Source organism: Danio rerio, chromosome 1, assembly GCF_052040795.2.
Source record: "Danio rerio strain M-AB ecotype USA chromosome 1, GRCz13ab, whole genome shotgun sequence".
In the NCBI taxonomy this organism is placed as follows: Eukaryota; Metazoa; Chordata; class Actinopteri; order Cypriniformes; family Danionidae; genus Danio; species Danio rerio.
Genome location: NC_141021.1, coordinates 58,386,201 through 58,408,863, shown reverse-complemented (window position 1 = coordinate 58,408,863; position 22,663 = coordinate 58,386,201). Strand labels below are relative to the sequence as shown.

The 22,663-nt window shown below is 35.6% G+C and overlaps 1 protein-coding gene, 1 long non-coding RNA gene and 1 pseudogene across 3 annotated transcripts; 2 read left to right on the top strand and 1 right to left on the bottom strand.

Moving 5' to 3' along the window:
- The first annotated feature begins 1,939 nt into the window (after nt 1-1,939).
- On the top strand, nt 1,940-5,213 carry LOC147847044 (uncharacterized; annotated as a pseudogene). Its single transcript, XR_015477178.1, has 3 exons — nt 1,940-2,121; nt 2,556-2,667; nt 4,968-5,213. The product of XR_015477178.1 is annotated as an uncharacterized LOC147847044 (transcript).
- Nucleotides 5,214-7,344: 2,131 nt separating this feature from the next.
- Nucleotides 7,345-19,761, bottom strand: LOC100536910 (adhesion G protein-coupled receptor E3). The gene is made up of 12 exons (XM_087237918.1): nt 19,729-19,761; nt 16,734-16,812; nt 16,355-16,396; nt 14,501-16,012; nt 14,388-14,419; nt 14,240-14,305; nt 13,931-14,111; nt 13,636-13,755; nt 13,273-13,454; nt 10,774-10,938; nt 10,445-10,699; nt 7,345-7,605 (listed from the first exon to the last, which is right to left on the bottom strand). The coding sequence occupies exons 2-12, from the start codon at nt 16,753-16,755 to the stop codon at nt 7,594-7,596; spliced, it is 2,589 nt and encodes an 862-aa protein (XP_087094044.1). The 5' UTR covers nt 16,756-16,812; nt 19,729-19,761; the 3' UTR covers nt 7,345-7,593.
- LOC147847043 (uncharacterized) lies at nt 14,709-17,038 on the top strand. Its single transcript, XR_015477280.1, has 6 exons — nt 14,709-14,844; nt 14,935-15,081; nt 15,190-15,333; nt 15,424-15,564; nt 15,679-15,822; nt 15,900-17,038. It is a non-coding gene; the product is annotated as an uncharacterized LOC147847043 (long non-coding RNA).
- Nucleotides 19,762-22,663: the final 2,902 nt, after the last annotated feature.

Below are 22,663 nucleotides of genomic sequence, written 5' to 3'. Positions count from 1 at the left end.
GGTCATCATCACTGACTGATTAATTAATACTAATATGTTAACCTCAGGTCATCATCACTGATTTATTATTATTAGTAATTTATTAACCCCAGGTTATCATCGCTGATTTATTAATATCATTATTACAATAACCCCAGGTCATCATCACTGATTTACTAATATCATTAATATGTTAACCTCAGGTTATAATCACAGATTTATTAATATGTTAACCTCAGGTCATCATAGCTGATTTATTAATATTATTAACACTTTAACCTCAGGTCATAATCACTGATTTATTAATATTATTGATACCTTAACGTCATGTCATCATCACTGATTTATTAATATTATTAATACATTAACCTGAGGTTATCATCGCTGATTTATTAATATTATTAATACGTTAACCTCAGGTCATCATTGATTTATTAATATTATTAATATGTTAACCTCAGGTCGTCGATTTATTCATATTATTTATATGTTAACCACAGGTCATCATCACTGATTTATGTATATTATTAATATGTTGACCTCAGGTCATCACTGATTTATTAATATTATTAGCATGTTAACCTCATGTCATCACTGATTTATTAATATAATTAACATGTTAACCTCATGGCCTTAACTGATTTATTAATATTATTAAGACGTTAACCTCAGGTCATCATCACTGATTTATTATTTATAAATTGTTAACCTCAGGTCATCATCACGGATTTATTAATATTATTAATATTTAAACCTCAGGTCATCATCACTGATTTATTAATATTATTAATACGTTAACCACTGGTCTTAATCACTGATTTATTAATATTATTAATATGTTAACCTCAGGTCATCATCACTGATTTATTAATATTATTAATAGATTAACCTCAGGTCATCATCACTGACTGATTAATTAATACTAATATGTTAACCTCAGGTCATCATTGATTTATTAATATTATTAATATTTTAACCTCAGGTCATTATCACTGATTTATTAATATTATTAATATGTTAACCACAGGTCATGAGCACTGATTTATTTATATTATTAATATGTTAACCTCAGGTCATCATCACTGATTTATTAATTATAATTTGTTAACCTCAGGTCATCATCACGGATTTATTATTATTATTAATACGTTAACCTCAGGTTGTCGATTTATTAATATTATTAATATGTTAACCTCAGGTCATCATCACTGACTTAATATTATTAATACATTAACCTCAGGTCATCAGCACTGATTGATTAATTAATATTAATATGTTAACCTTAGGTCATCATTGATTTATTAATATTATTAATATGTTAACCTCAGGTCATCATCAATGATTTATTAATATTATTAATATGTTAACCACAGGTCATCATCCCTGATTTATTAATATTATTAACATGTTGACCTCAGGTCATCACTGATTTATTCATATTTTTAACATGTTAACCTCAGGTCATCACTGATTTAATAATTTAATTAACATGTTAACCTCAGGTCATTACTGATTTATTAATATTATTGATATTTTAACCTCAGGTCATCATCACTGATTTATTAATATTATTAATAAGTTAACCACAGGTCTTAATCACTGATTTATTAATTAATATGTTAACCTCAAGTCATCATCACTGATTTATTTATATTATTAATACGTTAACCTCAGGTCATCATTACTGATTTGTTCATTTTAATAATACGTTAACCTCAGGTTATCATCGCTGATTTATTAATATCATTAATACAATAAACTCAGGTCATCATAATTGATTTATTAATATACAGGTCATTATCACTGATTTATTAATAATACGTTAACCTCAGGTCATCATTGTTAATATTGTGGGTTTTTACTTTATATTAGCAAATTCGGGTCAGAATTGGTATTTGCTAGATGTTGATTTCATGCATAAATTGTTTTTTTTCTAGAGAAGGTAAATAAAAGTAAACAACAAAATGCATTCTTTGGAGAGCAAACATTTGTAATATTTTGTATTTGTTTTATCTATCTTAAAGTTTAAAGTATTTATTTTTTAGGTGTTTTATGGTTGATAAAGACCAGGCTGAAATCAATGCCATCCGTAAGGTGTTCAACGAATCAGACATTCTCCTTTGTTGGTACCATGTAACGCAAGTAAGTACTAAGTTAAGATACTGCTTTTGTTTGTCCTCATTTTATAGATTCATATTCTATTTTTATCAACTGTCATATTAATATATTTTTTTATGTAAATCTCTAACAGTATTACCATTCACATTTTTTCATCTTCAGTTGCTAATGAATCAGTGGATTGAGCTTAAGCTTATTTCACATTGCAACATGTCAGACAACATACTGTAATATTAATTGACATTATCTGGGTATTATTGTGCGTTTATGTCAGTCATCGATGCACTTAAGCAAAGAAAAAAAAGTAGCAATAAGCAATAACATAAATTGTTTTTACTTTGATTTGAGTACCCCTTAACTTGAAGCTTATAATGCTTGATCCTAATTTTGAATGTGTCATGGAAGTTCTGACCATATTAAATATATTGTTACGTTTTTCCACCATTTATTACACACAGGCAGTAACTTGTTGGCTGTCAATATCTGAATCTGGTGTGAGTGGACCTGAAAAGGCAGATTCAAGAGCGCACATCATACAGTTTATGTCAGAGATGAAAATGCTGTTCAAAGGTGTGTTGCTATTTGTTTTATAGTGCTTTCACACCTACACTTTTGTTTCAGAACCTGTCTCGTTTGGCCAGTTAGCGCGGTTCGTTTGGCATATGTGAAAAAGGCAATTGCGCTCTATTCCACGCCAAAGTAATCGCTCCGAGACCGCCTGAGTGAGGTAGTCTCGGCTCGATTGAAACGAACCCTGGAGCGGTTCGATTGCAGTAAGAAAGCGATCCGATCCGAGCGCGGTTATATCACAGTGTTTTATGGATATGTAATAGGCATACGGCTATATGAAGAGAGAATTATGAGTAGGGTGGGAAGTTTCACGGGTCTCTGGATGCCCGAAAACGAGTGATGACCTCCCGGTAATCTCGCGTCACCCTCCCGGTCCTCAAATAGGCATCGTCGCGCACCCTTCTCACCCCTCCCCACCGCATCTCTCCTCAGACACGTCGAACGTGCGTGCCTTGTCAATCACCACCAAACCACCACCTCCCCCTGATAGCTGAGCGGGACGCTGCAAAATAAACCCTGACACTCTGACCAATGTGAGGAGAGTTTACTCGCACGTGACTTGTTTTAGCTCTTTTGGTCCGATTAGAAACTTTGCAGTGTGAAAGTGAACCGCTCCAAGAGCAAAGAGCAACAATGTAACAATTGTAATCTCTTTTTCGGAACAACTGAATCGATTCACAGATGTGAAAGCACCCTTATAGTACAATTGTATGTTCTAATGTGTCATTCTACTTTGGTAACAAGCTTGTAACATGCATTTTTAATATGTAAAAAAATAATGTTAATGACAGCTAATGTAAAATGGTAACCCACATACAGTATGAAGAGTTCAGATGCAAAAGTCTCTAAGTCAGGTCTCAAACTGCTGACCCTCAAACCATTTGCGGCCCTGCCTCCTCCTCCATCCGGCCCACAACTGACATCAAAAATATAATGATATTCGGCCCATCAAAACATATATTTTTGAATCGCTATCATTGTTGCTCTACACATACTTCTGGTTTTGACTCCCCACCTACTGGACATTTAAAGTTACATTTTAAGTGACAGGGTTACTTTCAATTTCTCTCAGTGTGCGGTCAAGAGTAACACATGCAGATTATTTCCGGGGCTGATTTAAACATTGAAAAATATGTCTGCAAGCGCTCTATTTTTGTAAATATTCAAGGGTCATTTGATTATACTCAGTTTTATACCCCCTGTACTTTGTTGTACAAACACCTTTTTATGGCTTACACATGTTTGTGTAAATATGATAGTTTTGCTAATATTCGATTCAAATGGTCTCATGAATAGATTTTCCTCGTATACATATTAAGATTTGGATAAATGTGTAATAGTAAAATTTTAGTGTTGGCTGTATTAAACATGTTAAAGTAAATATGAATATGTACATCCTTATCCCCTCTTTATTTTTACCAAAAAGAATGATATTGAGAAGAACGATTGCCAGCAACGTCAATAAAGTTACCCAAACTACATTCTACTGTCGTACGCTGAAAATTTGCATATTTTCCAGCCTTTATTGTTTATGCTGTCATTTAACTTTAAAGGCAATGAAAAAAACACACCTTAACACAAAAGTTCAATTACAGAACCTACACACAGGAGCTGTAGAAAAAAAAAATTCTAATTTTAAGAGAAATTTTCAGATAACACTTGCATCTGGCCTCTTCTCACTCACACACAATTACTCTCCTTCAAAAATGAATTTATGCTGCTTATCAACTGTGTTCAGATATAAACTAGGCTAGGTGTTCAGAGTTTCATAGATTAACTTTACATATTTTACACACATTTGTAAGCATTCCATTTGTATTAACAACCTTAATTAATAATTGATACCTTTTTAGGTCAGTTTAAAGTACATTTCACAGCATGAGCTAAATGTTTTTGTTTTAAATAAAGATATATTTTAATTCTGTTCTGAATTACATTTCAGATCATAGATCTTACATAGTCCAAAAGGAATTGATTAAATTTATAATAATTTGAATAAATGTGAAACTATGATGCCTTTTTATAATTTATGATAACTTTGCAACTTTTCTTTTTTGTTATAAACATGGATTGTTTGGTGGGTCTGTTTTAGTTACTGCAAATAGTATTATGTTATGTTGGTTTATCCAGTCATAGACCTACAGTGATTTAGACAGTATAAGAACAATAAAGATTCTCAGTAGATTTACCGCACACACTGGGGTATATATCTGTGTGAAGGATTATTTAATGACCTAAAAATCTACAGCAGTTTTTATGCTAACAACATGAAACATGATTTTCCTTATCAATTTTTACAGGCACAAGATTTTAAGGAAAAGGCTGAGATGTTTCACTGCCAGTTTAGGAACTTCAAATATGTCTGCAAGTACTTCAGGAACAACTTGGAGACAATTGGTCATCTGTGGTCTAACTTTGGAAGATGCTTTAAACAGAGACTCTGACACAAACAGTGAGACTGGTCTGAAATACGTGATACCCCCATGAAAAACGGAAGTGTTGGCAGGTGTGCTTACCAGTTTAATATTTGATCTGCTATAGTTAGAAATCAGACTGTTATATCTTTTAAGCGTAACGCCTGTTTCACACCGCAAGCGTCAGCGGCGCGTGAGCAGCGCATGTTTTATTGACGTCCATGTTAACAGATTAAAGCTTTCATACTGCACGCAGCAGCAGCGCGTCAGAGCGAGGTGTGAGCGTCGCTGAAGCAGCAGTGCAGCGATAGTTTCGGCGCTGGGTCTATTTTTGTTTCAATATTTTTTTATTGAGTTTCAGTTTTTCAAATATGAAAGAACAACAATACAAACCCCAAACCCATACCAATCCAACAGCGGGATAGCGCTCACATTAGCCAAAAATTAGCAAATATACAATTGTACATGTAGGTTTAAATACAAATACAAAGAAATAATAATTATTATAACCATAATAACAATAAATAAATAAATAAATAAATAAAAAAACACACAAGAAAAATTAATAAAAACATAAAAAAAAATAAAAAATTAAAAAATTAAAAAAAAAAGGAAAAAGCATTTATTCAGCTAACATATAACCATACAGACCATATGTATAGAAAAATCAAATTATTTGAGATTTTCCACAAAATCAATAAAAGGTTGCCACACCTTAAAAGCTGGGTCTATTTTTGACACACTGCTCACGCTCAATTAAAGTGACAGTGCATTGATAATGACCTAAATACATTGAATGACAGTAAAAAGTAACAATTTTACCCAATAAATGCAAAACTGATTTATATATAGTCAATCAAATGAACTTAAACCATTAAAAACTGCAACAAACCTTTATTTCGGCCCAAACTACAAAACCAATAGTTAAACAATTTTAGTATCAGTTTTGTTGGCGAGGGGAAGTGATTTACGGGAATTGTAGTCCATAGCAAAGTGTATTGTGGGTAGTGTAGTTCGACACGCATGCTGGATGATGTGAACACAAAAATAAGTAAAAGAAGGGCATGCATTTATCACTTTTATACATCTCATCCTTTGCACGAGCATGAATTAACGTGCTGTTACTCTGCCGCTGGACACATACTGAAGTGGATCATGTAAAAATATAATTATAACTATACTGTATAGATATTATAACTGTAGGCTTACAACATCCTGTCAATCAAAAACCAAATGACATGATATCACTGGCGATTGTCTTCTGACGTACTCCTCATAGAGTTTGAGAAGCATACAGTACTGTTTGATCTATAAAATTTGTAAAATAAAGATTTGCAGGTTAAGGAAACAGCATAGGAGGAGGTTGCCGTTGGTCTTGTTGCAGATAAAAAGTTTGAAAAGTGTATTTGTATATAGAGAGACATGGGTAACTAGATAGAATAGACAGCGATATGTTGATCTCTGCAGCAGCTGGCGAAGAGCTGTGCGCTGCAGACACAGCTGGTGTGAAAGGCAAACACCTGCGTGCTGCTACTGCTCGACATACGTGTTGCTCACGCACTGCTTTCGCTTGCAGTGTGAAACAGCCGTAAGGACTTATTATGCGGTGCTGTCGCCATCTTGTGGATAGAAAATATCAACTGTCGCCGACGAGCTGTCTCTCAGAAATTGTAAATATTTTAAAATAAGCACTATTCTTGCAAAAAAACTGCATAGTTGCAATCAAACTGTAGTGTCTGCTGTATGTGTGCGGAGTTTTACACAAAGGGTAAAAAAGTAGTACGGATGCTTATATTATTTAAATAAATCACGGCTATCAGCCAATTTTAAATCCAGACAGAACTGTTGTGTGTGTATGTATATGTGTGTGTGTGTGTGTATGTATGTATGTGTGTGTGTGTATATATATATATATATATAGTTAAAAAATATTTACTATTTTCCCAAGTGTATATAACCACTACTGTAAGAAAATGTCAGAATCTGGTACATTCTTTCTGTATTATCTTTGCTTGAACTGACCCAATCTAATCCTGTTTATATGAATTGAACATGCTCCCGACCAGGTTTGAGCTACCAGAACTGTTGCTATGACAACGACTCTCGGATCAGTTTTGAAGAACGAAACGATCCTGGATGGTGTCAAATCGTCATTATCCAAATCCAGCTAACTGAGTAATCCATGTACGAAGCACTGACCCCATGTACGAAGAACTAAGAAGAAAACGCAAAGAAAACAAAAGTTTTTTTTTATTTTTATTTTGTACAGTATATCTGATATCAGTTTAGAACATAACATTTACAATAGAACAACTGTCTAAAATGAAATAAAATTCTAATTGTAAAAACGTAATCTGAGTTTTGTTTTTGTTTACCACCTTAGTTGTGTTCTAAGCTTATTTCAGGCAGTCCTCTAGAAAGGAAAAGAAAACATCAACTGCGAGAGGTCCCAAGAAATGAGTTGCCAAATCAAAGCATGATTCAGGGCCCAGGTTTTGCACATTTATCTTGTTCAATGCTCCTCCTGAAAAACAAACAAACAATAATGTTACTTGCAATCACGAGTTGCCTGTTATACAAAATTACTAAAGATGCTATATTTTCATTTTCTAGTTGATAAATTGACTTCTTGATAAAGGGACTAGACAACAGGCTGAAAGGTTTGTACTATGTTAATATTACAATAAAACTCATCATGTTTAATAAAACACTATAACATCTCCAAAAACTGCGACTTTTTCATGCCAAAAGAGAGTTTGGGCTGCTGGGCATAGTAAATCTGAAATGGTTTTACACAAAACTAAAATCTAGAAGCTCAATCCTTAAAATTGAGTGTATAAAATTTTAGCTTTAAACAGGCTTAAAGAGTTCATTAGGTTTTAAAAAGTTAAGGAAGTCTGAACAAAATATTTATTGATTGTTTTTACGTAAAAAAAAAAGAAAAAAAAAAAAAATATATATATATGTATGTATATGTGTGTGTGTATGTGTGTATATATATATATATATATATATATATATATATATATATATATATATATATATATATATATATATATATATATATATATATATATATAAAATCAGTGATGATATTAATAAATCCAAGATGATGACCTGAGGTTAACGTACTAATAATATTACAAATCAGTGATGATGACCTGAGGTTAAGATATTATTAATATTAATAAATCAGTGATGATGACCTGAGGTTAAGATATTAATAATATTAATAAATCAGTGATGATGACCTGAGGATAACATATTAATAATATTAATAAATCAGTGATGATGACCTGAGGTTAAGATATTATTAATATTAATAAATTAGTGATGATTACCTGAGGTTAAGATATTAATAATATTAATAAATCAGTGATGATGATGTATTATTAATATTAATAAATCAGAATATTAATAAAACCTGAGTTAACATATTAATAAATCAGTGATGATGACCTGAGGTTAAGATATTAATAATATTAATAAATCAATGATGATGATGTATTAATAATATTAATAAATCAGTGATGATGACCTGAGGTTAAGATATTATTAATATTAATAAATCAGTGATGATGACCTGAGGTTAAGATATTAATAATATTAATAAATCAGTGATGATGACCTGAGGTTAAGATAATATTAATATTAATAAATTAGTGATGATTACCTGAGGTTAAGATATTAATAATATTAATAAATCAATGATGATGATGTATTAATAATATTAATAAATTAGTAATGATGACCTGAGGTTAACATGTTAATAATATTAATAAATCAGCGATGATGACTTGAGGTTAACATATTAATATTAATAAATCAGTGATGATGACCTGAGTTTAGCATAATATTAAAAAAAAAGTGATGATGACATGAGGTTAAGATATTATTAATATTAATAAATCAGTGATGATGACCCGAGGTTAATATATTAATAATATTAATAAATCAGAGATGATGACCTGAGGTTAACATATTAATAATATTAATAAATCAGTGATGATGACCTGAGGTTAACAAATTAATAATATTAATAAATCCGTGATGATGACCTGAGGTTAACATATTAATAAATCAGTGATGATGACCTGAGGTTAACATATTAAATATATTAATAAATTAGTGATGATGACCTGAGGTTAACATATTAATAATATTAATAAATCAGTGATGATAACCTGAGGTTAACATATTAATAAATCAGTGATGATGACCTGAGGTTAACATATTAATAATATTAATAAATCAGTGATGATGACCTGAGGTTAACATATTAATAATAATATTAATAAATCAGTGATGATGATGTATTAATAATATTAATAAATCAGTGATGATGACCTGAGGTTAACTACTTAATATTAATAAATCAGTGATGATAACCTGAGTTAACATATTAATCAATCAGTGATGATGACCTGAGTTTAGCATAATATTAAAAAATCAGTGATGATGACATGAGGTTAAGATATTATTAATATTAATAAATCAGTGATGATGACCCGAGGTTAATATATTAATAATATAAATAAATCAGGGATGATGACCTGAGGTTAAGATATTAATAATATTAATAAATCAGTGATGATGACCTGAGGTTAAGATATATTAATATTAATAAATCAGTGATGATGACCTGAGGTTAACATAATATTATTATTATTATTAATAAATCAGTGATAATAATCTGAGGTTAACATATTAATAAATAAGTGATGATGACCTGAGGGTAACATATTAAATATATTAATAAAATAGTGATGATGACCTGAGGTTAACATATTAATAAATCAGTGATGATGACCTGAGGTTAACATATTAATAATATTAAAAAATCATGTGATGATGTGATGATGCCAACATTAACAGAATAAATAATTAAATTAAATCACTAACGTTAGTTGAATTTTTGCAGCGATTCACAGTAGTTAACACCTCAAAAAACCTAACGTTACTGTCTTGTGTTTAAACTAGTGCTGTTTTGGTCCACATTTCTGGCGTGTCTTTAAATGAAATTGACATAATACATGCTAAAAACCGATTTATTAGAAAAAAAGGTCGCTAAATTAGCAAGAGGGCAAGTTTAGTCGCGTTTAATAACATTTGCTAGATTTAAATATTCAAAACAATATTGTTAGCTTGTTTTAATTAATACCAGAAAGTAAATCACAGTAGCGGAAGAGCAGCACGCTAATCTAACGTTAGGTAGGGACGGCTAATTAGGCTAACCTAATGCAAACAACAGTTAAACGTTGCTCGTTTACTTCGCTGGAAAAAAGGTCAAATCCATAAACACATATGAATTTTACATTTATTACTGCTTCTGTAAACTTATAGAAGAAAACCGGTGATCTCACCTCTTCACTTGTCCTTGCGTTTTTGGCGGACTCTGCAGGAGGCTCATAATGATGACGTAATAACGTTTGATTGGCTGATAGAGATATTGTCCCTGGGTCATCATAAATTATGTTGGTCTCAGGACAACAAGCACTTGGCAAAATCAGGACGAGCCCAGGACTCCACTGACAAAGAGCAAAGGACAACAGAGCCAAACTGAAGAACACCAGACCCACGATCACACACACCAGATCCAGCAGCTCCAGCAGATCGCTCTGAGAAAACATGCAGAGAACATGAGTGCCAGATCTGTGCTGCTCTTCAATGCTCTCTAGAAATGTTCTGGTACCGGTGGTGGACTGCTGCTGGTCTGCATGATGAGAGCGAATGTGGACAGATGAACACAGGAACACACAGTGTGGCTGCTGTTGCTGTTTAACACAGAACAACCATCTACAATCCACTCGCTGATATTCCAGTACACACAGGACAGAGAACCGCTGGGCTCAAACTCCTGCAAGAAGAAGAACATTCAAAAAAAGCATCTTAAGATAACTTCTCTTCACAAAATACCCGTATTCTTATTTATTTCCATCATGTTTTTTTCAACCCAGGCTTATTGGATATGTTTTTCGCAAACAGTAAAATACATTGATCCGGCAACATTTGCTTGCAGCTCATGTTCACAAATCCACTAGAGCAGGGGTGGCCAACCCTGTTCCTGGAGAGCCAACTTCTTGCAGATTTCAGTTGCAACCCATATCAAACACACCTGCCTGTAATTATCACATGGTGTTCAGGTCCTCATTAATTGGTTCAGGTGTGTTTGATATGGGTTGCAACTGAAATCTGCAGGAAGTTGGCTCTCCAGGAACAGGGTTGGCCACTCCTGCACTAGAGGCTAATCAAATCTCATAAATGGTACTGGGCCACATTTTCTCATGCGTTCTCTGTACATGTATTTTTCGTATTTGTTTGTAAGAATCCGCTCAGCTTGAAGTGAATCTATGCATGAACCACACCTTTCCCTTAACCTAACCAATACTGATTTCAAAATTCACACTTAGCTATTGCTTGATGCTATTAGCAGATTTGACATTCTGTCCCTGGAGAGAACCCTGAGCTTTGGGATAATTGAGCCCAGAGCTTCCGCCTGGTCAAATAGCACGTAAGGAGGTTCGACATTAGGTAGGTATCGAAAGCTTCCCCTGGTAAAGGGGGAAATGACGAAGATAGCGGAAGACAAAATGGGCTAATTGGTAATTCAGCTAATTGGTTTAACAATGATAGTTGTCATGCCATTTACCAAGGCCCCGTTTACACTAGTGTGTTTTAGTTTTAAAACGGCGTTTTAGATAAAAAAAAACGATCCGCATCCACACTAGTGTTTCACCTGGCGTTTCTGAACATTTCTCTATCCACACTACGCCACCAAATACGTATATCATGTGACCATTCGCACACTCTGGGCATGCGCGTTCTAGTATAAACAGAAAGCATGTGTCTCGCTCGGCATTTGGTTATTGTTAGTCAACAAACGCTGGTTGAACAATGAACGCGATGACAAAGAAAGCAAGAGAGGTCTTTTTGTGGACAGACGACGAGGTCGAGTTGTTACTAAACATAACAAATGAATAACTGCACAATGGCGTCTAAAACAGACAATAGTGCAAACAACGCTCCTGTAACAAAGGTTCTTTGTGTGGGAAGAAGAAGACAGGGTCGGCGTTGAGGTAAGTAACAGATTTTTTATTTTAAGTCACAACTGTAAAGGACAGCTCCCACTATGTGGCCGTCGCTCAGCTCTCTCTCCCGACTGTTCCTCCCGTTCTCCTTAAGACGGGTGTCTCTCCGGTCCAATCACTAGAATAAACAGGTGTTGCTTATTATTTCGGATTGGCCTGCTGATTAGCCGCCGGGCTCTGAGCATGCTCTCCCCCTTTATTGGGTATTCGATCATGCTTACCTCTCCACAGCTCCCATTTCTGTGTCCATGTTGTTGTTTACAGTGACGGCTGGTCTACTGTCTTCCAATAGCATTAAAGCCATATGTTATAGTCATGTGACAGGGCTTGGTGAATAAGGGGTGGATACGCAATGACACAAAAGCCCCAATCAGGTAACGAATCTCAGCAGCCCCGCCTCCGTTTTCAGATGTCTCCGTTTTCCTCCATCCACACTGAGACGGAGCAGCAGCGTTTCACAATGGCCTGTCCAGTGTTTCCAAAACGATCCGTTTTCGGCACTCGAAAACTCCGTCGTAGTGTGGACGGATGGCGTAACCGTAGCAAAACTTATGCATTTTCAAACTAAAACGCATTAGTGTAAACGGATTTCACAAACCCAGACCACTCTGCATCCCAAGTACAACACTGTACAAGGTGAGCTACCAAGCAAACTGACCATGCTAGAAAAGCTGTCCTTATGGTTATCAGCGGGTGAGGCGAACTCTGATGATTACAGATCACAGATGCTTCTAGGTCATTTTTGTGCTGTTTACCATGTGCTGTGGGGGAAACCATGTGAAACCAACCCTTCTACTCTACTATCCAGTATGTTCCTGTTAATGTCAGTATAAGCGCTAAAAGGGACAGAAGTTGTCAATGGTGTAATACAACACCGTACCCACAAACTGCAGACAAACCTATGTGGTTTTCTAACAAATTGGCCTTGTATTCCCAATGAGCCTGTAAATAAAACTAGGATCTGCTGGTTAGGTATGTTTTAAAGCATGCATGCTGGTTTGACCTATGTGCTGGTCCTCAGATAGTCCTAAACAACTAATTCCCACAATCATCACATGAGCATCAGCCATGCCTTTCAACAGAATCGCTCTAAATGAACTCACTCTGATGTGTCTGAAGGTGAAGTTGACTGGTTTGGTGAGTGTAGTGTTGCTGGTTTTGGGAAGAGTAGCTGAGATCACAGTGGACATCATGGTTTTATTTGTGTTATTTTGTGTGTTGAAGAAGTCGGCCTTTAGTAGATTCTCCATTGTGGTGTAGCTCATGAAAGCCACAGCAGCAGATCCTGTGGGACAGAAACAGGGTCAAATGCACAGCACATCCAGAAAGTATCCACAGCTGCGGCATCCCAGTTCACCTTTACAGACGTCTGTGTGGGGCTTTCATGCACAATATAGGAAATTAAAGTTAATATCAGTGTGTGTATGACTGCTCACCATTCAGGCATGCAAATACTGTTGACATACCTTTTTCCTCGTTACTCTTGGCAATCCCGATCAGATCAATGTCCATAGAAGCAGTTTTTGTGTCCAGCTGAGGGAACTGTTCTGAAGCGAATTTTGGTCCAATCGAGAAAACTTTTACCTCTAAAGAAAATAATGTGAGTTAACCTTTTCTCGTATCTTTATTATTAGCTCAGAGAGTAATGCATGAAGATTCTTCACTTCATCCAGAAGAAATAACTCTTCAGGTAAAGTCTGACTCTATGAACTGTATGTGAAACGATGTATTGCCTGATTCTCAATCTGCACCATCACTTACCAACAGTGTCGAGAGTAAAACTGACATTGTCGCTTGTCTCTGTTGGTTTCACCAGTGCAGATAGGAGCTTCTCGCTTGCTTGTAATACACGATTCCCATTTGCCACTAATTCTTTTGAATCAGTTGACGGCAAAACCACAGCTGATGTGTTCAGAGCCATGTCCAAAACTGTAGACACAACCTAATTTATGATACAAAAACACTTATAAATGGGTGCAAATAATTCAGTCATAACAGCAATGCTACACACACACACACACACACACACACACACACACACACACACACTTTTCCCTCCTATAAACGTACAGATAATGGAAGTTGTGTAACGTTCTCCAGCTGCTGAAGTAGATTCTCAAGGCATCCTCCCTGACTCTGAAATCACAGGTGAGCTTTATCAATACACCTGAAAGACTCTGAAAGTGCACTGAATAAGTGTTTAGTGTTGATTGTGTACCGTGCATTGATCAGGCAGAGTGATAGTCAGAGCTGAAATGAAATGGCACGTCATTACAACACATATACTGTATAATAAACTGAATATCATGTTTCATTCTAGGAATATCTCACCTGGAGTAGTTGGACTGGGTGTGGTTGTGGTTGTGGTGTAGATGTAAGACTCACAGTAGCAGGAGGACCAAGAGCTACTGGAGCAGGTACAGGTGTCTTTATTACCATTGCAATTACAGTAATTACCCCGGCACCAGCTCTGGTACTGGTTTTGGTTTGTATTTCTCCAGTATTCGAAACTGTGCATGCTTGTGTTGCAGAACATGCGGTACTGAGCACCAGTGCAGATGTATGTGTCATTATAAAGCACACACTCATAGACTGGACTGAGTCTAGCAGGAATAGTTTTATTTCTGTAATCTGTGCAGTAGCAGGAGGATGAAGCACTAGTGGAGCATGAACAGGTATTTTTATTCCCAGTACAGCCATAGATACCGCTTGTACACTGATGCTTATTTATATTATAATAGAAATTATTTAGACTTGTGTTGCAGAACATGCGGTACTGAGCTCCAGTGCAGATGTAGAGATCATTATAAAGCACACACTCATAGACTGGACTGACTGCAGTAGTGAGAGTGATGCTTTTTCCATAAGACTCACAGAAGCAGGAGGACAGAGCCCTGCTGTAGCATCTACAGGTGTCTTTATAACCATAGCAATTACAGTCATTACCCCAGCACTGGCTCTGATATTGGTTTTGGTTTGTAATTCTCCAGTAGCTGAAACTGTGCATGCTTGTGTTGCAGAACATGCGGTACTGAGCACCAGTGCAGACGTATGTGTCATTATAAAGCACACAGTCATAGACTGGACTGACTCCTGCAGGGATGATGTTATTGCTGAAATCTGTGCAGTAGCAGGAGGATGGAGCACTAGTGGAGCATGAACAGGTATTTTTATTCCCAGTACAGCTACAGATACTGCTTGTACACTGATGTGAATTTATATCATAATAGAAATCATGTAGACTTGTGTTGCAGAACATGCGGTACTGAGCTCCAGTGCAGATGTAGGTGTCTTTATAAAGCACACACTCATAGACTGGACTGCGTGCTGTAGTGACAGCAGTGATATTGCCGTAAGTCTTACAGAAACAGGAGGACCAAGTGCTACTGGAGCAGGTACAAATGTTCTTATTACCATTGCAATTACAGTTATTACCCCAGCACCGGCTCTGGTACTGGTTTTGGTTTGTATATCTCCAGTAGTTGAAACTGTGCATGCTTGTGTTGCAGAACATGCGGTACTGAGCTCCAGTGCAGATATATGTGTCATTATAAAGCATGCAGTCGTACACTGGACTGACTCCAGGAGGGATAGTTTTATTGCTGTAATCTGTACAGTAGCAGGAGGATGGAGCACTAGTGGAGCATGAACAGGTATTTTTATTCCCAGTACAGCTACAGATACTGCTTCTACACTGATGTGAATTTATATCATAATAGAAATTATGTAGACTTGTGTTGCAGAACATGCGGTACTGAGCGCCAGTGCAGATGTACAGGTCATTATAAAGCACACACTCATAGACTGGACTCACTGCTGCTGCTGCTGTGGGGGATATTAAACCTGAGGATGAGGAAGATGTGATCAGAAAGAGCAAATGCCAAACCGGGTCAACTTCTTTCTTACATAATCAGCACACTGAATTAACAGTTTCTCAGTACTGACTCTCTTTTTCAGGTAGAAAAACAGCTTTAAACTGTATTTTTTAGTAAATATTTTATTCCAGCATATTAGATCTGTTTTGTAAATAAGATTAACTGATGTTTAGTAGCATCCTGTCATAGACAACTGCAAAAGCATAAATTACTAAATTTGTCACGTTTTAACAGTAACTATTGTAAGATGAAATTAATGTAAACAATTGCATTAAAAAAACATATTGAAACACTGCTGGCTTACACTTACAACAGCTTAAAGTGATGACAGTCAACAGCAACCGTACAACACCTGAGATTAAAAAAAAAAATATTTAAATTATCATGCTGTTTTTATAAATTATACTGTAGGCTACTCACTCACTGCTCACAAACGAGAACTGCAACCATTCACAGACACAAGGTGGCGCCATTTGACTAATTTAATCATGTGACACAAAACCCATTTTGATTTTAACCACCTTAATAAATGTCATTTTTCTGATGGCTTGCAGAGGAAGGAAAGGTAATGTTATGCAACACTTTCTGCTTAGTGTTATCAATTATAAGTATTGTTTGGTTTACTAACTAATAAATGATTAAATATAAACCTTTTTTCTAAATCAAAATAGAAAAATCAAAACACTTACTTTTATAAACAACGAGCTCCATTATGGGATGCGATATCCAGCGGTGTGTTGTATTTTCATCAACCAACCAAAGCACTGACTGGAAATTAAACAAATTAGTAGGAGGAAATTCTTAATAAATCTTGGGTAATCTAGCCATTATTTTCCAACCAATCAATCAATCAATCAATCAATCAATCAATCAATCAATCAATCAAAAAAAACTTTGGTGGAGATTACAGACCCACCAAAAATTGGCAAATATTCTTTATGTTGCAAAAGGCAAATTTGTTGCTAAAAGCTGCTAAATAACACTGTGATGATTTAAAAAGTAAAAAAAATAAAATAAAAATCACCGGCCACTTTATTAGGTACACCTGTCCAACTGCTCGGTAACGCAAATTTACCAGCCAATCACATGGCAGCAACTCAATGCATTTAGGCATTTATACATGGTCAAGACGATCTGCTGCAATTCAAAGCGAGCATGAGAATGGGGAAGAAAGGGGATTTAAGTGACTTTGACTGTGGCATGGTTGTTGGTGCCAGACGGGCTGCTCTGAGTATTTCAGAAACTGCTGATCTGCTGGGATTTTCACACACAATCATCTCTAGGGTTTACAGAGAATGCTCCGACAAATAGGAAATATACAGTGAGCGGCAGTTCTGTGGGCGCAAATGCCTTGTTGATGCCAGAGGTCAGAGGAGAATGGCCAGACTGGTTCCAGCTGATAGAAAGGCAACAATACCTCAAATAAGCACTCGTTACAACCGAGGTCTACAGAAGAGCATCTCTGAACACACAACACGTCCAACCTTGAGGCGGATGGACTACAGCAGCAGAAGACCACACCGGGTGCCGCTCCTGTCAGCTAAGAACAGGAAACTGAGGCTACAATTCACACAGACTCACCAAAACTGGACAATAGAAGATTGGAGAAACGTTGCCTGCTCTGATGAGTCTCCATTTCTGCTGACACATTCGGATGGTCTGGTCAGAATTTGGCATCAACTACATGATCAACAGTACAGGCTGGTGGTGGTGGTGTAATGGTGTGGGAGATATTTTCTTGGCACACTTTGGACACATTAGTACCAACTGAGCATTGTGTCAACGCCACAGCCTACCTGACTATTGTTGCTGACCATGTCCATCCCTTTATGTCCACAATGTACCCATCTTCTGATGGCTGCTTCCAGCAGGATAACACACCATGTCATAAAGCGGGAATCATCTCAGACTGGTGTCTTGAACATGAAAATGAGTTCACTGTACTCAAATGGCCTCCACAGTCACCAGAACTCAATCCAATAGAGCACCTTTAGGATGTGCAGCCGACAAATCTGTTGCAACTGTGTGATGCTATTATGTCAATATGGAGCAAAATCAGGTATATTTCCTGTACCTTGCTGAATCTATGCCACGAAGGATTAAGGCAGCTCTTAAGCAGTAGTAAGGTGTCCCTAATAAAGTGGCTGTTGAGCATATATACATATATATATATATATATATATATATATATATAGACAGATAGATATCAAATTCCCTCTTTTCCGTGTTATTTACATAGATGAATTTCCTTGACCAACAATGAATTGAAAACAGGAAGCTGTTGTGTTTAGCAGTCCCTCCAGACATAGAGATTCTACAAACATGCAAAATCAAGCAAATGACACAACTTTGATGGTAATTAATATTATATTCACCTATAGAAAATGCTCATCCAGTGTGTGATACCTCGAGTTGTCATAAACATGGTACATTGATTCTGTGAGTCATTTCAAACACAGAAAAGTAACGCAGCACTTAGATTTGTGTATATTTCCACTGCAGAACCACACAAATGCTGAACAATCATTATTATTATAGTCTGGAAATATCAGAATTTTTACTTGCAAATTCCAGGAGAGACTGCTTAAACACAGACACAGGATAAAACCATTTTGATAAATTAAAAGTAAAATTAAAAATGAATTAATATTCCACAACTTCAATTATTTTCCTTTGGTTTAGTCCCTTATTTATCAGGGGTCGCCACAGTGGAATGAACCACTAACTATTCCAGCATATGTTTTACACAGCAGATACCCTACCAGCTGCAACCCAGTACTGGGAAACACCCATACACTCTCACATTCACACACACTCAAACACTTTAGCCAATTTAGTTAATCTAATTCACATATACACCTGTGTTTAGACTGTGGGGGAAACAGAAACTTGAGAAAGGAAACCCACACCAACACGGAAAGAACATGCAAACTCCACACAGAAATGCCAACTGTCCCAGCCGAGACTCAAACCAGCGACCTTCTTCAACAGTGCTAACCACTTAGTCACCGTGCCACCTTTTCCACAACTTTAATATGTAAGCACAAAAATACAACAATAAACTACACATATTTAATATATAAATACTTTTTATCACCGGCTTTAGCCTGAGGTGACAGAATTTGTCAAGTCTTGTTTTATTCGTAAAGTCTGTTTCACATCAAACAAAAAGTCTTTAATCACTGAGCAACTGATCCAGTGTTTGGGCTTGACTCATTTAAATAGCACAGCATAAATGAGCAACTATAGATTTACCACAACAGCTTATTTCAGGTACTTTACTAATGACAGAAAGTATCACTGCAGTGTTTAAAAACACACTATAGTATTTGTGTAAAAGCTGTCAGCGGGACGATACCTTTACTAAAACACACGTCAGTACTTTTTAGGAGCCGATATGTTCATATTTGACCCAACATTGGCTTATATGACAACCCAGCATTTTTAAAGCTATAGTAACTTCCTGTAAATATTTTTTTTTAAATCTAAAGGTAAGATAAAGAGAGAAAAGTGTAGATTTAGTTTTAAATGATGGCTAATATCTGTTTTATTAAATGTCAACGCTGTCTATAAGCGTCTCCTCGAAAACCTGTCCTATCACAAACAGCCACAGATACGACTTTAAATATGGAGAGTGACAATAACTAATCAGTTTCTCATTAAAGAATATAAAGATGATCTTACCTGATCTGTTTACATGCAGTGGTCTTCTCCTACTAGACTGAATGCTCCTACTGTGCTTCGATAAGTCCCAATTCATGTAAGTATTTGTTTTTATAAAGGTTATCTGATGGGGAAACTAACATATTTTTCATTTGGAATTCAAATGGATATTCAAATTGATGCTCTGAGACAGAAAAAACAAGATACAATTACACAAACATACTAAATAAACACAAAAAGCACATTACATTTTTACAATTAATATTTACAGTGGTGGAAATAGTAAAAAATAATACTTAAAACTGTAAAACTGTAAAAGTACCATTACTTGCCCAAAAATTGTAGTGCAAGTAGAGTAAACGTATCTGTTGTAAATATTACTCAAAGTATGAGTGAAAAGTAAACCTTTTCAAAGTACTTAAGAATGGTGAGTATTACGCTGTAAAAAGCTGACATGTTTACATGTAATCTTTGGATGTGTGTAAACGTAACATTCTGTAGTGCATTTAGTTATTGACCAGCAGACACAGCATCCTAAGACATTAGAATTAGGTTAGATTTAGGTGGTGATGTCAGATTATTAAAATTCAAGTCTAACTAGCATAAGGACAAAGTTATTTTGATGACTAATAATGACGTCGATATTTGGTTGATTTTGTGTTGGAAAATGACCAAAATCCAACAGCGAACCAACATCTTAAACCAACGTCATATTGACGTCAAATACAGACATTTGTTTGTCAGCTATAGCAACCAAAATCCAACATCTGATAGACGTCATAGTGGTAATGTCCACACATCGTTAAGCTGTAACCACATTAGACATTGATATTTGGTTAATTTTAGGTTGGACATTGATGTTAGTCTGATGTTGAGTTCTGAAGTCAACCTATTTTCTTTTCCAAATAAAATTCAATGTTTTCACGACATTGGGGTACAACATCAATTTGACGTCATGTTGATGTCTTGTGCCTGCTGGGTGTTTAAGGCCATTTCGGTCACCACACAGTAAACATCCGTCATCTTGTCATCAGTGACCTGCATCTAAACAGTCTTTGGGTCAATGCGTGTGAAGATTTTGGACATCATCTTGGACACTTTTAATGCTTACAAACAGTTTGCTGCAATTATGAATCATTCTTGTCTTGAGGTAGTGCATTATGAGGCAGTTTACCCTCTGTGTGAGATATGATTGGACAAGAATCACAGGACTGATTTTTCTAATCACCATAGACAAGAAAAAATACAGTAGTGACCGCAGGTTGAAGAAAAGTAGTGGAGTAAAAGTACAGATACAGCACTAAAGATGTTCTCAAGAGAAAGTAAAAGTCCACATTTTTAAAACTGCTTTGTAAATTACAATTCCTGAGAAAAGCTACTCAATTACAGTCATTTGAGTATTAGTAATTATAATGATGAATTCGCATTTCTGCCTTCCAATTCGTCCCAGCATGAATCAACATTTATCCTTATCATTTAAATATGATTATTTAAGTAATGAATAAAGTTAACACATTGCTTAATATAAGAATGTTTAGTGCGTTTGCCTGTCTCGTTGTAACTCTATTTTCTGAAGTTACCAAACTAGTTCAGAGATCACAGAGACCTCGAGTGGAACTGAAAGGCTGAGGACTGAAAATAACTGTTTCTATTGTTCTTACTATAGTAAATACTATCTAAAATGTCTACTCAAACCACTAAAAAGTGGTTTTGCTATTTTTACGGTTAAATATTTTAAAGTGATTCTACTTTAATTCAAGATAGACTTTGTTAAGTAAGGATATACAGTTAAAACCAGAAGTTTCCATACACTCTAAAAAAAGGAACATAACCATTTTTCAAAAAAACTCTGATGGTACATCATACTAAACGTTTACTATTTTAGGTCCATTAGGATTACCTAAATGATTTACATTTGCTAAATGTCAGAATAATGAGAGTTACTATTTTTTATTAATTTCTAGACAGTCAAAAGTTTACACACATTTCCTTGGTATTTTTTTTAACTTTGCTTTTAAACTTTATAACTTTGGTCAAATGTTTTGTGTATCCTTCCACAAGCTTCTAACAATAGTTTGAAGGAATTTTTCGGCCCATTCCTCCTGACAGAATTGGTGTAACTGAGTCAGATTTGTAGACTTTCTTGCTAGCACAATCGTTTTCAACTCTGCCCACACATTTTCTATAGGATTGAGATCAGGGCTTTGTGATGGCCACTTCAAAACATTCACTCTGTTGTCCTTAAAGCACATTTGAACTAATTTGGCAGTATGCTCAGGGTCATGGTCTGTTTGGAAGACCCATTTGTGGCCTAGTTTTGATTTCCTGGCTGATGTCTTGAGGTGTTGCTTCAGTATTTCTCCATAATGTTCTTTCTTCATGATGCCATCTATGCTGTGAAGTGGACCAGTCCCTCCTGCAGCAAAACAGCCCCACAACATGATGCTGCCGCCCCCATACTTCACAGTTGGGATGGTGTTGCTTGGCTTGTAAGCTTTCCCCTTTCTCCTCCAAATGTAACACTGGTCATTATGGCCAAACAGTTCAATCTGAGCTCCATCAGAGCACAGGACATGTCTCCAAACATTACTCTTTTTCCCAGTGTCATTTAGCAAATTGTAATCTGCCTTAGTTGTTGATTCTGGCTTGTTTATTTTCCCATGTTCACACAAGGAAGCAGTGTGTTTGAGCGTTTCCTCAAATACTATTCTACAGTTGTGCCTCCAGATAACTCAAATGTTGTCCATTAGCCAATCAGAAACTTCCAAAACCTTGACATCATCATCTGAGCTTCTTCAGAGGCAGAATAATCTTATTGTGTATAAACTTGAATTTCAAGAAAAGTTATAACAGTGTTTCAGCAAATATCTCTCTCATTATTCTGCTACTGAGCATAACAGAAACAAATTTGATAATCCGAATTTACCTAAAATATAAAACGTTTAGTCACATTAAC